Source organism: Bos javanicus, chromosome 17 (assembly GCF_032452875.1).
Source record: "Bos javanicus breed banteng chromosome 17, ARS-OSU_banteng_1.0, whole genome shotgun sequence".
Taxonomy (NCBI): Eukaryota; Metazoa; Chordata; class Mammalia; order Artiodactyla; family Bovidae; genus Bos; species Bos javanicus.
Genome location: NC_083884.1, coordinates 72,729,971 through 72,744,903, shown reverse-complemented (window position 1 = coordinate 72,744,903; position 14,933 = coordinate 72,729,971). Strand labels below are relative to the sequence as shown.

General features: G+C 66.6%; 1 protein-coding gene across 8 annotated transcripts in view; it reads left to right on the top strand.

The window, feature by feature from the left end:
- Positions 1–12,022, top strand: part of DGCR2 (DiGeorge syndrome critical region gene 2) — a 28,196-nt gene extending 16,174 nt beyond the window's left edge. For 3 of the 8 annotated variants that reach the window (XM_061385670.1, XM_061385672.1, XM_061385675.1), the window contains 8 exons: positions 864–989; positions 3,039–3,249; positions 4,212–4,288; positions 4,604–4,780; positions 5,228–5,431; positions 8,262–8,414; positions 8,912–9,148; positions 10,080–12,022. In XM_061385670.1, coding sequence (XP_061241654.1) covers positions 864–989; positions 3,039–3,249; positions 4,212–4,288; positions 4,604–4,780; positions 5,228–5,431; positions 8,262–8,414; positions 8,912–9,148; positions 10,080–10,327 — 1,433 coding nt within the window. In that variant the 3' untranslated portion in view covers positions 10,328–12,022. Of the gene's footprint in view, positions 1–863; positions 992–3,031; positions 3,250–4,148; positions 4,289–4,603; positions 4,781–5,227; positions 5,432–8,261; positions 8,415–8,911; positions 9,149–10,079 lie in introns of all 8 variants that reach the window. The other 5 variants (XM_061385667.1, XM_061385671.1, XM_061385674.1 and 2 more) reach the window with 3 other exon arrangements.
- The last annotated feature ends 2,911 nt before the right edge of the window (positions 12,023–14,933 follow it).

The following is a 14,933-nucleotide window of genomic DNA, read 5'->3' as shown; positions in this document are numbered from 1 at the left end:
CTCCGGGCTCACCCCAGCACAAGCCCAGAGTGTGTGTGTGGTGGGGGGTGTCTCTGCACACCGAGTTGGGTGCCTGGTGTGTGTGTGTGTGTGTGTGTGTGTGTGGTGTCGTCTCTGCAGACCGTGTTGGCCGCTGTGCTGACCGTGTGTGTGTGTGTGTGTGTGTGTGTGTGTGGTGGGGGCTGTCTCTGCAGACCAAGTTGGGTGCCTGGTGTGTGTGTGTGTGTCTGTGTGTGGGTGGGGGTGTCTGCAGACCGTGTTGGCTGCTCTGCGGGCTGTGCAGCCGTGTCCTCTGCTGGGCCTGCAGCTGGGGCGCAGCGCCCCAGGGACGCGGCCTCTGAGGGTCCTGCCGGTGCCCCAGGTGAATCTCACTCCCCTGGGCCTCCTCGCTCAGGCCTGTGAGTCATCCTTGGACCACACGCACAGAGCTAGCGTCTGCCTCCCCCTGCGCCTCGTGTTCACACTTGGGCCGTGCTGCAGGCCTGCTGCACAGGAGGGCTGCGTGGGTGCCCGGGCCCTGGCCTTGATGGTGAGGGAGGGGCGACAGGCAGAGAGGGATCCCCGCCTGGGCTCCGCAGGGAGCCCCTGGGCCGGAGCTGCGGGGGTTCCACAGGGGCCTGTTAGGAAGCACAGTGTGGAGGCCCCATTTCGTGAAGAGTGGAGACTTCCCAGGCGCGCTCAGTGAGACACACGTGTGACCCGTGAGGCGTGAACTGCGCGTGAGAAGGGTTCTGAGGAAGCCTGAATAGACGGGGTCTCCAGCGGCCCCTCCGGCCCGCCCGCCCGCGGCCGTCTGCCTGCCGGCAGCTCCCTGCAGCACCTTGCCCTCCAACTTGTCTGCAGCCACTGCTCTCTGCTTTCAGAAGTGAGCGGGCAGGCACGTCCCTACCATGGGAAGGAGGCTGCGGACCCGAGGCCAGGCCGGGCGCGCGGCAGCGACCCCTCGCACCTGCATGCCATGAGCGTGGCACAGCCCGTGCGCTTCAGCAGTAAGTTGCAGGCCTGCCCTGGTGATGACCCGGGGCCCACCCCATGGGTCCCCCTGAAACCCTGCTTCAAGGCTCCTCCGGTGGCTGGGGCGGCAGGATGGCCTGCCCAGGGCCTCCCTGCCGGGCGGGGAAGCTGAGACCAGCACCAGGCCCTGGAGCTTTTCCCACAAGATGCTTGCCACATGGGGCCCAAGTGGACTGCCCTTGGTTCGTGGAGGAGGCTGCCCTGCCTGTGCTTAAAAAAATAATCAGTAGCTGGTTACTTCATGAGCTTCCTACAGTGTACGTGTTTTAGAAGCGTTCAGGAAGACTGAGACCGAGGGCGCAGCACAGCTGACCCCCTGAGCAGACGGGCACAGGCCTGGGTGGGGCGCTCCCGCCGCCCACCCGGGGGGCCCACCGTCCTGTCCACTGCTTTACCCAGTGGGCGCAGCACCCCATCCTGACCGCCCTGGCCCCCCAGCAGCAGAGCCCCGACCCACCTCAGCGTCCCCGCACCGGCCTCAGCATCCCCCGCTAGGCTCAGCACCCTCCCCCGGCCTCAGCATTTCGCCCCCCTAGGCTCAGCGTTTGCCCCCAGCCTCAGCGTCCCTGCCCAACCCTCCTCAGCGTCCCCCCCTGCCTCAGCGTCCCCCCCAAGCCTCCTCAGCATCCCCCTTCAGCCTCAGTGTCCCCCCAGCCTCAGTGTCCCCCAAGCCTCAGCATCCCCCCCCCAGCCTCAGTGTCCCCCCCAGCCTCACTGCCCTCCCTAGCCTCAGCGTCCCCCCCCAGCCTCAGTGTCCCTCCGGCCTCAGTGTACCCCCCCAGCCTCAGCGTTCCCCCCCGCCTAAGTGTCTCCCCAGCCTCAGTATCCCCCCGGCCTCAGCGTCCCCCCCAGCCTCAGAGTGCCCCCCCCAGCCTCAGTGTCCCCCCCGAGCCTCAGTGTCTCCCCCGGCCTCAGTGTCCCCCCAGCCTCAGTGTCCCCCCCCCAGCCTCAGTGTCCCCCCGGCCTGTGTCCCCCCCCCAGCCTCAGCGTTCCCCCTCCCTCAGCGTTCCCCCCCGCCTCAGCATCCCCCCAGCCTCAGTATCCCCCCAGCTTCAGCGTCCCCCCCAGCCTCAGAGTACCCCCCCAGCCTCAGCGTCCCCCCGAGCCTCAGCGTCTCCCCCGGCCTCCGTGTCCCCTCAGCCTCCGCATCCCCCCCAGCCTCCACATCCCCCTCAGCCTCCGCACCCCCCCCAGCCTCACTGCCCTCCCTAGCCTCAGTGTCCCCCCAGCCTCAGTGTCCCCCCAGCCTCCATATCCCCCTCAGCCTTAGTGTTCCCCCAGCCTCAGTGTCCTTCTGGCCTCAGTGTCCCCCTCAGCCTCAGTGTCCCCCCCAGCCTGTGTCCCCCCGGCCTCAGTGTCCCCCCGGCCTCCACATCCCCCCCAGCCTCCGTGTCCCCCCAGCCTCCGCATCTCCCCCGGCCTCAGTGTCCCCCAGCCTCAGCGTCCCCCCAGCCTCAGTGTCCCCCAGCCTCCGCATCCCCCCCGGCCTCAGTGTCCCCCCAGCCTCAGTGTCCCCCAGCCTCCACATCCCCCCTAGCCTCTGTGTCCCCCCAGCCTCCGCATCCCCCGCGGCCTCAGTGTCCCCCCAGCCTCCACATCCCCCCCAGCCTCCGTGTCCCCCCAGCCTCCGCGTGTCCCCCCAGCCTCCGCATCTCCCCCGGCCTCAGTGTCCCCCAGCCTCAGCATCTCCCCCGGCCTCAGTGTCCCCCAGCGTCCACATCCCCCCCGGCCTCAGTGTCCCCCAGCGTCCACATCCCCCCCAGCCTCAGTGTCCCCCCAGCCTCCGCATCCCCCGCGGCCTCAGTGTCCCCCAGCCTCCGCATCCCCCGCGGCCTCAGTGTCCCCCAGCCTCCGCATCCCCCCCAGCCTCCGTGTCCCCCCAGCCTCAGTGTCCCCCAGCCTCCGCATCCCCCGCGGCCTCATGTCCCCCAGCCTCACGTCCCCCCAGGCTCCTGAGCCGCACATGCTGGTGTGATGGCCTTTCGGGTGCTGACTGGGGCCACCCCGTCCTGCATGTTTCCTAGGGAAGTGCCCCACAGGGTGGCACCACTATGAGGGGACAGCCAGCTGCTACCGCGCCTACCTAAGCGGGGAGAGCTACTGGGACGCCGCACAGACCTGCCAGCGCGTGAATGGCTCCCTGGCCACCTTCTCCACCGACCAGGAGCTGCGCTTTGTGCTGGCCCAGGAGTGGGAGCAGCCGGAACGGAGCTTCACCTGGCAGGACCAGCACAAGTGAGCTGCTGGGCCCGGCACCGGGGCCTCGAGAGCGCGCGGAGGGGGCTGGGTGGGGCTCGGGGCAGCGACTCCTGGAGGGCAGGGGCGGTGCCTGCTGTGGTGCATTGGGCAGCCCTTCGGCTCTCCCACGGGGATTATGGTGCAGCTGCAGGGGGTCTGGGCCCGAGTCAGGACGGGCTGCTGCGTGTGGGATTCGGTGGGCCTGGCTCGTGGGCCGTGCCAGTGGACAGGGTCCTTCTGAGAGCCTCCCATGGGCCTGCTCATCCCTTCCTGAACCACCACGGGGAACCAGGGCTGACCAGGGCGCGTGCTGGCTCTGAGCCTGGCTCTAGGCCCGCAGGCTCTGCAGGGTCGGAGAGAACGTGTGGACACAGCCAGCCTGTCCCCACCCAGCGCTCAGGGCTTTGTTCTGGGGCCAGTGGGAGCTGAGGACCCACCCAGGCTGCAGGGGCGGGCCCTGGGGCCTCCCACGGGGCGTGGACTGCAGGGTGGCCAGAGCCCACGAGGGCAGGGGCTGGCACAGTGACTGGCAGGGGGGGCTCCATGGGTCTTCCTGGTGACCTTAGAAGTGCCTAGCCCGAGGGTGGTGGTAAGTGCTTGCAGAAGGGGGAGGGCAGGCCGTGCCCTCGGGTGGGCACATGCACGTGGGGCTGCAGGGACCGTGGGCACCCCCAGGGCTGGGGCTGGGGGCACACAGGGCCCACCCCGCAGCCCTGGGGTGGCTTTGCTTGGATGTGGATCTGTCTGATGAGACCCGCTGAGAAGAGCAGCGTTAGCAGGAGGCTCGCAGGACGAAAATGACGGGTAAACTTGTATAGAATTTTAATACATTTTATTAAAATTAAGTATCAAACCTTGAAAAGACCATTCATGCTTTTGAGGCTCACATTGTAAAGGTCAGCGGAAGCATCAAAGGCGCACATTCAGAGCCGACGCCTCCTGCGATCTGCCTCCTGCAGGCTGTGGGTCGGCTACCAGTACGTCGTCACCGGCCGCAACCGCTCCGTAGAAGGACACTGGGAGGTGGCGTCCAAAGGTGAGGCTCCCTGGCCTTTGCGGAGACGCACTGGGCTTGGCTGCCCGAGCTCTCCTGGCAGGCAGCCGGGGGTGTGGGCGCCGCAGCGGCCCGCAGAGCCCGCGGGGCCCCGCCCCCCAGCTGCTGGGCCCGCCCCTCGCCCGCAGAGCGCCCGCTGCGTCCCCCCGGGAGGAAGAGGCGTCCTCCCCCTTCCCGTGGGCGCTGCCAACCCCCGCAGCGTGTCCCTGCGCCCCTGGGGCCCCCGGGCACGTGCAGAGGAGCGCGCAGAGGAGCGGAGGCGGGCAGCCCCCGTGACGCCGTCCACCCGCCCCGCAGGCTCCTCGGAAGTGCTGCTGCCCCCGGACCCCATCTTGGCGGCGGCCACGGCGGAGGGTGACGGCGTGTTTTGCGCGCAGCTGCAGTGCTTCCACTTCCCCACGCTGCGCCACCACGACCTACACAGCTGGCGCGCCGAGAGCTGCCAGGACAAGTCGTCCTTCCTGTGCAAGAGGAGTGAGCGGGGCCCCCAACCCCAGGGCCTGACCCCCGGGGGCCTCTCGGTGCACCTGACTCCTAGGGGGGCCTCTCAGTGCACCTGACCCCCGGGGGCCTCTCAGTCCACCTGACTCCTAGGGGGGCCTCTCAGTGCACCTGACCCCCCGGGGGCCGCAGGGACCCGGCACACCTGACTCTGCGGGGCCTCTGACCTCTGACCTGGAGATGGCTGGGGCCTGGGCGGTAGTGTCCCCCGTGACCCCTCGCTCCTCCCCAGGGTAGACGGAGGCTCTGCCCGGCTGCGCAGTGAGGAGATGGCGGCGGCCAGAGGCCCCGCCGCGCCTCGCATCCGGAGCCACGACTCCCTCCTCCCCTCTCCTGCTCTCTGCGGCCCCTGCAGCCCCGGCCTGTGGTGCCAGGACTCTCCCAGGCGGCTGATGCGCAGGTCCGCTGTGCCTGTCGCAGGTCAGACGTGTGTGGACATCAAGGACAACGTGGTGGATGAAGGCTTCTACTTCACCCCCAAGGGGGACGACCCGTGCCTGAGCTGCACCTGCCACGGCGGGGAGCCCGAGATGTGTGTGGCCGCGCTGTGCGAGCGGCCGCAGGGCTGCCAGCAGTACCGCAAGGACCCCAAGGAGTGTTGCAAGTTCATGTGCTTGGACCCAGGTGAGCCTGCGCCTGGGGCTGGGGCCCGGACCAGGCGCCCCTTCACTGGAGCCGGCTTCCACCTCAGCCTCCACTGGGGTGCTTCTGTGTCTGCATCTGGTGCTCAGGGGAACTTAAGCAACAGACGAGACGTTGTCCACAGGCCTGCCGTAGCGCTCCCCGCTTGGTGGTGCCCCCTGGGTGGACGCCAGGCGGTGGGTGGTATGTGGTGACCTGTCCTTCCACCTCCTTATACTTGCACTGAGGTTTAAGTCTCATAGAGTAGGCAAACCCTCTGTATGCTACGATCATAAGATGCTGATGAAAGAAAGGCATGAGTATACCATGTTCATGGATCAGAAGACTCAGTCATCAGGAGGTAAATTCTCCCATGAATCACCTTTGGATTCTGCGCAGTCTCAACCAGAATTCCAGCAGATTTTCGTAGATGTTGACAAGCTGATTGTAAAATTTCTGTGGAAAGGCAAAGGAAGTAGAATAACCAAACCAGTTTTAGAAAAGAAGAAAGTTGGAGGGTTCACGGTACCTGGTTGAAAACTTACTGTGTAGTCATAGTATCTAAACAGTGATTTCAGCAACTGATATGCAGATCAGTGGAACAGAAGAGTCTAGTGGTAGTCCACACGCACGCAGTCAGCTGATAGTCAGCAGAGGCACAAAGCAATTCAGTGAAGAAAGGCTGGACTTGGAACACACAGTGCTGCAGCAATGGAAATCCCTAAGCCAGAAACCAGCGCGTGAGCCTTCTACTGTGCTCCCTGCTGTGTATAGAGTCGCTGCCAAGGTGTTCATACACCGTGTAAACCTTCATACACCTTCCAGAAGAAAGCACACGTTCTTTTATTTTTAATTTTTTTAAATTTTACCAAGGTGTAGCTGATGTGCAATGCTTCAGTTTCAGGTGTACAGCAGAGGGAATCAGTTACACACACGCCCACTTTTTGCAAGGTTCTTTCCCTGTAGGTTTTTAGAGAGTACGGAGCGGAGTGCCCTGTGCTGCCCAGTAGGCTCTCGCCATCTGATGACACTATAGTGTGCCGTCTGTACGTCAGTCCCAGCCTCACAGTTGATGCCTCCCCAGCGTACTTTTAAAATTAAGTCTTTTAAAAGAAAAAGTAAGAAAAACCTTTGTGACCTTGGGATACACAGCATTTTTAGATCAAAAGAAACATTAATAGATCACACTTCATCAAAATCAGAAACTTCTGCTTGTGGAAGACCCTTGAGGAAATGAAGAGAGAAAGCACCAACAGAGAAACACAGATGAGACCCCTAAGCTCTTGTGTGCGGAGTATGGAAAAACTCTCAACTAAACGAAATGCAAACGGGCCACCCTGGGGAAGAACAGGCCGCCACCCACCTCGAGGGTCTGGGAGGGGAGGGGCCCGTCCCAGAGCCGCCTCAGAGGCTGGGCCTGATGCCCACTGCCTGTGCCTGGACGACAGTGGGCAGCCTTGCCGGGCATGGCCCGAGCGACTGCAGGGCCCGGGAGGCCTCTGTCCCCAAGGATGCTGTTCTCTGCGTCTGCCTCCTGGTGCCTCCTGCCGCCGAGCGCCAGGGACGGCCACTGGGGACCTTGACCATGTCCTGGGGTCTACCTTGGGCCGAGTAGGAATTCATCGTTGCAGAGAGAACGCCCCGTGCTGGGACCTCTGAGCTGACCACAGGCTGGCAGACGCCCTGGCCACCCCTGCTGAGGGGCGGGATCTGGAGGGGCTGTGCCCTTTCGCACGCTGCTCCCCGGTGTCTCAGCAGGACACCCAGCTGCAGGGGAGCCCATGTGAGCCTGGCCATGAAGTGTATTGTCAGGCTGCGGTTGGGTGCCTGCCCACGCGGCAGAGGCAGGGGGTCGAGAGGGGACCTGGAGCCTTCACACTCAGGCCGCCCCTGCCCTGGAAGCCCTCTGGTCTCCACTCTGGGTCCAGGGGCAGGCATTCCGATGCTGTGACACGATGCCCGTGACCCCTGTGTGGGTCAGAGCCTGGGGCTGCCGGCCCTGCCTTCTGCCCCCACCACGCCCAGCAGGCCTGGTGTGCATCGGGCAAGGTGGCTGGCCCGTGGGCTGGTGCCACCAGGGTGTTGAGCTGTGTCCCACCAGGCCCACCAGAGGTGTCACCAGACGCTGCCGTGGTCCCCGGGGGTGCAGAGGTGCTGGCCCGGCCCGTAGCAGAGCAGCAGCAGCCACCTCCCAGGGTGGAGGACTTCCGGACTCCCGGCTGGTGGGGTGGGTCGGCGCCCACCGGAGCCTCTGTCCCGAGGCCTCTGGTGCAGGTGCAGGGCCAGCCCCAGCCCCAGGGAGCTGCTGGGGGCCCTGGGCCTCCCCCACAGGGCAGGCCCTGCCAGACTTGCTGGGGTCGGACCGTGACCTGGGGGAGGACATCCTTTCTGGCTGGCCACCTCTCCCTTCTGCAGGACCCCCGGTCCGCAGTGGATCCCCCGAGGAGGCCCTGGCTTCCCACCCCCAGAGAGGGCCAGCAGGAGGGTGGGTGCTGGGAAGTCAGGAATCAGAAGAGCCACTGGCGGGGCGAGGGGAGGTGGGGGCTGGGATCCGGGACTCTCAGGTCCAGGGGGCGCACCCAGACGCTCTGATCAGTTGCGGGCTCCGGGTGAGCCTGGCCTGTGTGTGAGGACTGTGGTGCAGGATGGACAGAGCTCTGGCCAGGTCTAAGCTTGGACGATGATATGGCCCGGCTGACCTCAGCCCCCTGCCCGGGGACACTCCTCCCTTCTGGGCCCTGTGGCCACCACGGTCCTGCTTAGCCCGGTGAGATGGGCGGGGGGCGCTGGGGGCGGGCCGCGGGGCCCCTGAGCGCTGCCCTCCCGCCCGCAGACGGCGGCAGCCTGCTGGACTCCATGGCCAGCGGGATGCGCCTCGTCGTCAGCTGCGTGTCGTCCTTCCTCGTCCTCTCACTGCTGCTCTTCATGGTCCATCGGCTGCGCCAGAGGCGCCGCGAGCGCATCGAGTCCCTGATCGGGGCCAACCGTGAGTGCCCCGCCCCCCCAGCGCCGGCTGGCCGTGGCCCCAGTCGGAGGAGGGAACCGGGGCTGCCCGCCCCCACCCTCGGCGTCCGTGTGGTGGGAGGGGCGCCGGCCCCCGGGCCGTGTGGGCAGCTGCCGGGCCGCCTGCCGTGGAGACCCGGGTGTGTGTGGCTGGTGGCCGCTTGGGGGCGTGGCCCACCCTCGGCGCACGTGGTTGCACGTCCGCCCCCGCCGCGTAGCTTCCGAGATCCCGCCTCGCCGGGTGGGGGAGCGGCCGGGCTGCGGATCCGCGACGCTGGGCCTCGGGTGTGAAGGGCCCACCTCACGTGGGCAGCGAGGCTCTCGACGACCCTCCTGGGGGCGGAGCTGCAGGGTAGGCGTCAGGCCGGGGCGTCGGCGCGGGGTCAGGGCTCTGGTTCGGCAGGTGGCCGCCGGGGTGTGCGGCTCCGCGCCTGGGGCGTCCAGCCCGAGTGACAGCCCCGTGCCCCTCTCTCCGCCCAGTGCACCATTTCAACCTCGGCCGCAGGATCCCCGGCTTCGATTACGGCCCCGATGGCTTTGGCACGGGCCTCACGCCCCTGCACCTTTCCGACGACGGGGAAGGTGGGACTTTCCATTTCCACGATCCGCCTCCGCCCTACACCGCATACAAGTACCCGGACATCGACCAGCCCGATGACCCACCGCCACCCTACGAGGCCTCCATCAACCCGGACAGCGTGTTCTACGACCCCGCAGGTGATCCTCGGGGCGTGGGAGCTGTAGCATGGGCCCCATTCTTGCTGTTAAGGTGGCCCCACTGCAGGGGTGGGCGGGCTCACCCTGCCCCTGCCTCCCTCCCGGGACCCCTCAGCCGGGCCCTGTGGGGAGGGGGTCCTGGGCGGGGTGCACGTGTGGCGAATTGAGGCCACGCCCCACGGCGGGCCCTCTTGTCCAGTGGGAACAGAACCTATGAGTGAGTCTGGTCCGTCTGACGCTGTGAAAACCAGCCGTCAGCAGTGGAGCAGAGGGACACCGGGTGCCCATCCACAGCCTGGCCCGGCCCTGTCCCAGGTGCACGCAGGAGTCCCTACGGAGCCCCCGTGTGTCACACGCACAGACACGACGTAGCAGGCGGGCTTTGCAAGGCCCGCGCTGCTGTGACCTGGTCTGTTAGGTCAGCGTTCCCTCCCGTGTGGCCCGCATAGGCAGGAAGCACTTGGACCTGACTTATGCCCCGGGGAGAGGCTGTCGCCGCCTGCTGGCAGGGACGGGGAAGAGCGAGCGGTGCTCCTGGGGCAGCGGGTCCCTGACGCCTCCGTGGGCGGGACAGCAGGAGTGCGCGTGCGCGGAGCCCCATTCTGGGTGCCTGGGTCCCTGGGCCCCCGCTTCCAGCGCGCGTGTGGGAGTCGGGGCTGCCGCGCCCCCCTCAGGCAGGCTGTTTTGGGGACCCCTGCCCAGGCCGTCACCCTCACCTGCCCCGAGGTCCAGCCCGCGCCTCGTGCGTGTGCGTGAGGGCCACCTTTGTTCTGCTGTCAAAGCCTGTCCCCCCCACCCCACCCCGCATACACCCACCGGGGTTTGCTCACAGCCGGACCCCCGCTTGCCCATGAAGCCCCCGCACGGTGCAGCTGCAGGGAGGAGCCGCTAGGAGCCGCCCCGCCCCGCTGACCCCAGTCTCCTCCCGCAGAAGACGACGCCTTTGAGCCGGTGGAAGCCGCCCCTCCCGCCGCTGGAGATGGCAGCCGGGAGGGCACAGTGCCCCGGCGCCCGGAGCGCACCCCCGGGGCCCCTCTGGCCGACCTGGAAGACTCGGCCGACAGCAGCAGCGCTCTCCTGGCACCGCCTGAGCCCGGCCCTGGTGGGGGTGCCCCCACCCCAGAGGCGCTGCCAGGGGGCAGCCAGCACAGCCGAGGTTCCCTCAACACCGTAGTGTAGAGGACGGCCCGCGGGCCCGAGAGGCACGTCTCTGCCCTGAGAAAGACACTGGTGCCCGTGGGCAGCGTGAGGGCCCGAGGCAGCTTGGGCCTCGGCCAGGCGCACATGCGGTCCCCAGGGAGCACCCCATCCCCCAGCCCCGGGGCCTCCTTGAGGGCTCAGATACGTGTAGCTTCCGGTTCCTGTCTTTCAACAGCGTTCGACTGGTAGAGTTCACAGAGGAGGCGCCGCGGCTGCCGTGGGGAGGGTCACCCTGGCTCTGCTGGGCTTGGCTGTTGCCCCAGTGTGGGCACACCTGATCTGAGGACTGTCGACGGCCTGGGCGGGTGCCTCAGAGGCTGCTCTGGGGGTGCCCCCAGCTCCCATTGTCACACGGTGGGCCTGGCTGGGGGCCTTTCTGCCGAGGCCCTGAGGTGGGGCTGCCGGCTCTGTGCTATCTTCCCTGCTGGGCTCAGTGAAGCTCGGTGCCCGTCCCGAGGCTCCCCCAGCACCGTGCATGGCGCCCCTGTAGCCCTGGAGCCAGGCTGAGGCCTCTAGCCTGCCCGGGTGTCCCGCCCTGGGCCTCGCCGCCGCTGGAATCTGGGTGCCCCCGCTCCTGCTGACCCTGCCCCACCCCACCTTGTTTGTGCCATAAAGGGTCGTGTCCCTGGGGGGAGGGGCTGAAGCTCACGTCCTGGGCTGTCCACCTGAAAGCCCGATGCCTGCCCAGCACTGCCACCCCGGAACCCGGTGGCTGCATGCCGCCTTGCTGTGCCCAGCAGCAGGGCGCTGGGTGCCCTGCCCCAGGGGGCCTTTGACTGAGGGTCCCTGTTGCCTGCTTCTGGGCAGTGGTCTTGTCTCCTGACATGGGGCTTTAGCATTTCTGAGGTTTGGAGATGAAGCGGGTTTTGTGCGATTTTCAGCACATCATCTTTTCTACGTCGAGTGTCTGGCTTTTTCTTTGTGTGCATGTGTGTCTGGGTCCATGTGATTGCGGGCGGTGGCCAGCCGCGGGGACTCGCCTGGGGCCCCTCGCAGCCTCGGTGGGCCAGCAGCAAGGAGGGGTGACGAAGAGGGTGGTGCCCAGCCGTGCCAACACAGTCTCCCGTGGAGACCGTTTTCTTCTTCCCGGGTGGCATGAGATGCTCACGTTGCCCACAGAGCAGGGCTTGGCCCTCAGGAGCCAGTGCTGGAGGCCGCGCCATGCAGGGGCCTATGTGCCGTGCAGGCCTGCAACCCCCGCGGAGGGCCTGACTGCTGAAGAGGGAGCAGAAGGTGCGTCCTGCCGCTGCTGTGTGCTGGGCACAGCCGTCACCACAGGCCTAATTGGTGCGGGTGAGGGTCGTGAGCACTCTTGCTTTGGGGTGGGCACCCCAAGGGGCCTGGCCCAGGCCTTAGACCCGTGCACACAGGACGTGTGGGGACCGAAGGGTGCCAGGCCAGTCAGGCAGGTGAGGGTGTCCTGGGGCAGCCGTGGGGGCCACGGTCAGACAAGTCCTGGCCAGCCCTGCTTGAGAGTCCTGTGCGCCAGAGGGCTCCTGGCTGCCTGTTCCGGTTGGGTGTCCATACTCCACCATCTCAAGGCCTGTTTGTTTTTGTTTCACTAAGGGTTTCTAGTTTGGGTTTATTTTTGGTTGGGTTGGCACTAATTCTTTTCTTAAGATGCTGTGAGAACCATTTCATCCAAATGCCAAATAAACCTGTGTTCTGGAAGAACTGTGGGCAGTCCTTGGTGCGACCCCAGCTGGGGTGGGAGGCCCCGGCGTCTCTGGAAGCCGGGACAGCTGTGGGGCTCAGAGACCCCAGCACTTCTGTTTTCTGACCCTGTTCTTTAGTGACTGACCAGTTGCTGGTGTGGGACCAGCGGGCACCCAGCGGACTCGGCCTCAGGCAGTCCTCCTGCGGTCCTAACCCACCCTCCCGCAGCGCGCGGGGTCGGGGGAGGCCCTGGGGTTTGGGGAAGGCAACCTGAATGCCGGCAAGCGGCAGGCGGCCCCGTCAGCACCGCGGACAGCACCAGGTGGGGGGTGGGTAGGGTGCCGGCCGAGCCTCCGGAGCTACTGAGGCACGGACCACGGCCCGGGATCCGCTGGGCGCGGAAGCCGGGGCCGAGCCCTAAGGCGGGGTGGGTGCGCAGCGGCCTCCCAGACCCTTTGATCAGGCGGCCGTGGTCTTGGGACGTCCTTTCCAGCCAGCCGCCCGAAAGTCAATGGCCCTGGGACCCAAGGTGCCCTCCCCACCGAACGTCGTCCTTGCTGATGGCCGGGGCGCTCCTGGTCCCCAGCCTCCGTCCCCGGGTCTGTAGGGGCATGATGCCAGTAGCACCCCTGACCCAGGACTAATGGGGGAGGGGGCAGCCGTGAAAGGAGGTGTTCAGGCGGAGACCGGCCTGCGGCAGTTGCAGGCAGCTGGTGCTGCCCAGCTGTCTCCCCGGCTGGAGGAGCCGCCCCTGCGGTCCTCTCCGGGCCTGGAGCCTCGAGGCCTCAGCCACGCCTCTAACCCACCCTCCCGATAAATGCACCGCCCTTGCGTTGCCTGCTGCTCACCGCCACACCACGCAGGCCAGCCCTGGCACTCGCCTTCCTCATGGTGCGGCTGGCGGTATGCGCTCTGACTCTGAACCTGTTTGTTTCTGATCCTCACCTCGCGGGATGCTCCCTCTTCTCCATGTGACGCCCTGCCCCTGGCGAGGGGCGTCGTTTGAGAAGGAAGGTGGAGTCGGGGAAGAGGAGACCAGGGTCTGCCTGGCACCCGCTGGCCCAAGACGCGGCTCCCACCCTTGGACGGCGCTGGGTCAGTGCTCAGGCCAGGATGGCCCATGTCAGTCCGCAGGTGCCTGGTGCTACGACTCCCCAGCCCTAAGTTGTGCTGAGAACACCAAGCTGCTTCTAGCGCATGGACCTGTGAGCCTGCGGTGTGGCCAGCCCAAGTGGGAGCAATGGTGGAGGCCCCTGGAGTGGGAGACCCTCCCCGCCCCCCTTCCCGGGGAGCAGCTGCCCGAAGAGCTGCCCCTGAGACAGTGCTGCACGTGCTCTGGCCAGGCCTGGTTGGCGGGAAGGGCAGTGGTGACCTGTCCGGTGGGGCCTGCGTGTGTGTGGGGGGGCCACCTTCCTCTATGCCCCCACGTCTCCTGAGCCCCCCTAGAGACCCAAACCTGTTCCTCCAGGCCCCACCCATTGGAAGGAGACAGCCCTAGCCCATGGGGCCCAGCCCAATCCCCATCAACATCGACCTTCACCAGGTCCAGCTAGACCCCGCTCTCAGGCTCTTCATCTTCCAAGGCCATGACTCTGCACCTCCAGGCCTGTGGACCCTGGAGGATGATGGTCATACGGGTCAGCACCCCCACCGACAGGAGCACAGTCCCCTGCACAAGGATCCCCACCCTCACACAGGAGATGAGACGCCATCCAGGGACCAAAGACCCCCCACAAGGGTCAGGAAGCCCCACAAATGGATGAAGAGCCTCTACATTCGGGATGCCCCCCCAGGAACCAAAGTCTCCATGAACAGCACAGGAACCACACTGGTGGAATCCCCAGCAGAGGTCAGGGACCCTGCCCCCAGGAGCAGGCAGCCATTGTCCCCCGAGGCACAGAAGTGAGGCCGCACCCAGAGCTCAGAACGCCCGGGGCGCCTCACAGTCACCCCAAGCCAGCAGTCACCCCAAACCAGCATTCACGGAGCCGAGGTGGGTCAGGACCCAGACTCCTCCCCTCAGTGCAGGGCGGGGGCTTCCCCCGCCGTCTGTGGACACAGGGGGGCTGTGGCCACCCGTGTGTTGTGGATCCACAGAGGCCCAGCCAGGGAGCAGGCCGGCCAGACAAGGACCTTTGCTCTCACCTTGTGCCCTGGTGGGTGAGGGGAAGAAGCACTCTGTGCTCCTCCCAGTGGGCGCAGACCCACACAGGCCCCCGGAGATGCGGGGCGCCGAAGTCCCCACCTGCCTACTGCACCCTGCAGCTTCGCTTCCCCAGCGGGGGGGCCCTGGGTGAGTGGGCTCCGAGCACAGCCTGCACGCACGGGCCACGCTGCCACGTGGAGGTGGGCGGGCATGGGGAGGTAGGGACGGAGTGCCCCCATGGAGGCCGGGCCAGGGGAGCCGGGTGGTGGCGGCTGGGGACCTCCCAGGGTCTGTCTCCGCAGAGGCAGGCGGTCCACATGAACATCCGGGGACACCCTGAGGGCCTGGGTGGGGGGCGGGGGCGGTGGGGAGGTGGCCACGCTGTTGGCGGTGAGGCAGGGCCAGTGTGACTCCTGGCGGGGAGGGGGTGCTGGGCCAGCTGTGTGATGGCCTGCTTCCAAGCAAGAGGTCTTGGCTGGGCCATTGGCGCCTCGAGGATGAACAGGGTCTGTGGCCAGGTGGCCCGTGAGAAGCTGCTGACCCGCAGGGTCAGTGGGAGTGGCTCTGCCCCCAGCGAGGCCCCGTTCTTCTCTCTTCCCACTTGGTCTGCCCTGCACCCCTCTGAGTGTCTGCCTGTTGAGAGCCACCCTCCCCCCAGTCTCTTACTTGGAACCCCCTCCCCAGGAGCAGGACTCACAAGGCCAACTTCTGGGAGGTCTGGGGCTGAAGAACGGGTGGGGGATGGGGAGACCGGCGCAGGAAGCCGGTTCCAACTCGCCGCCA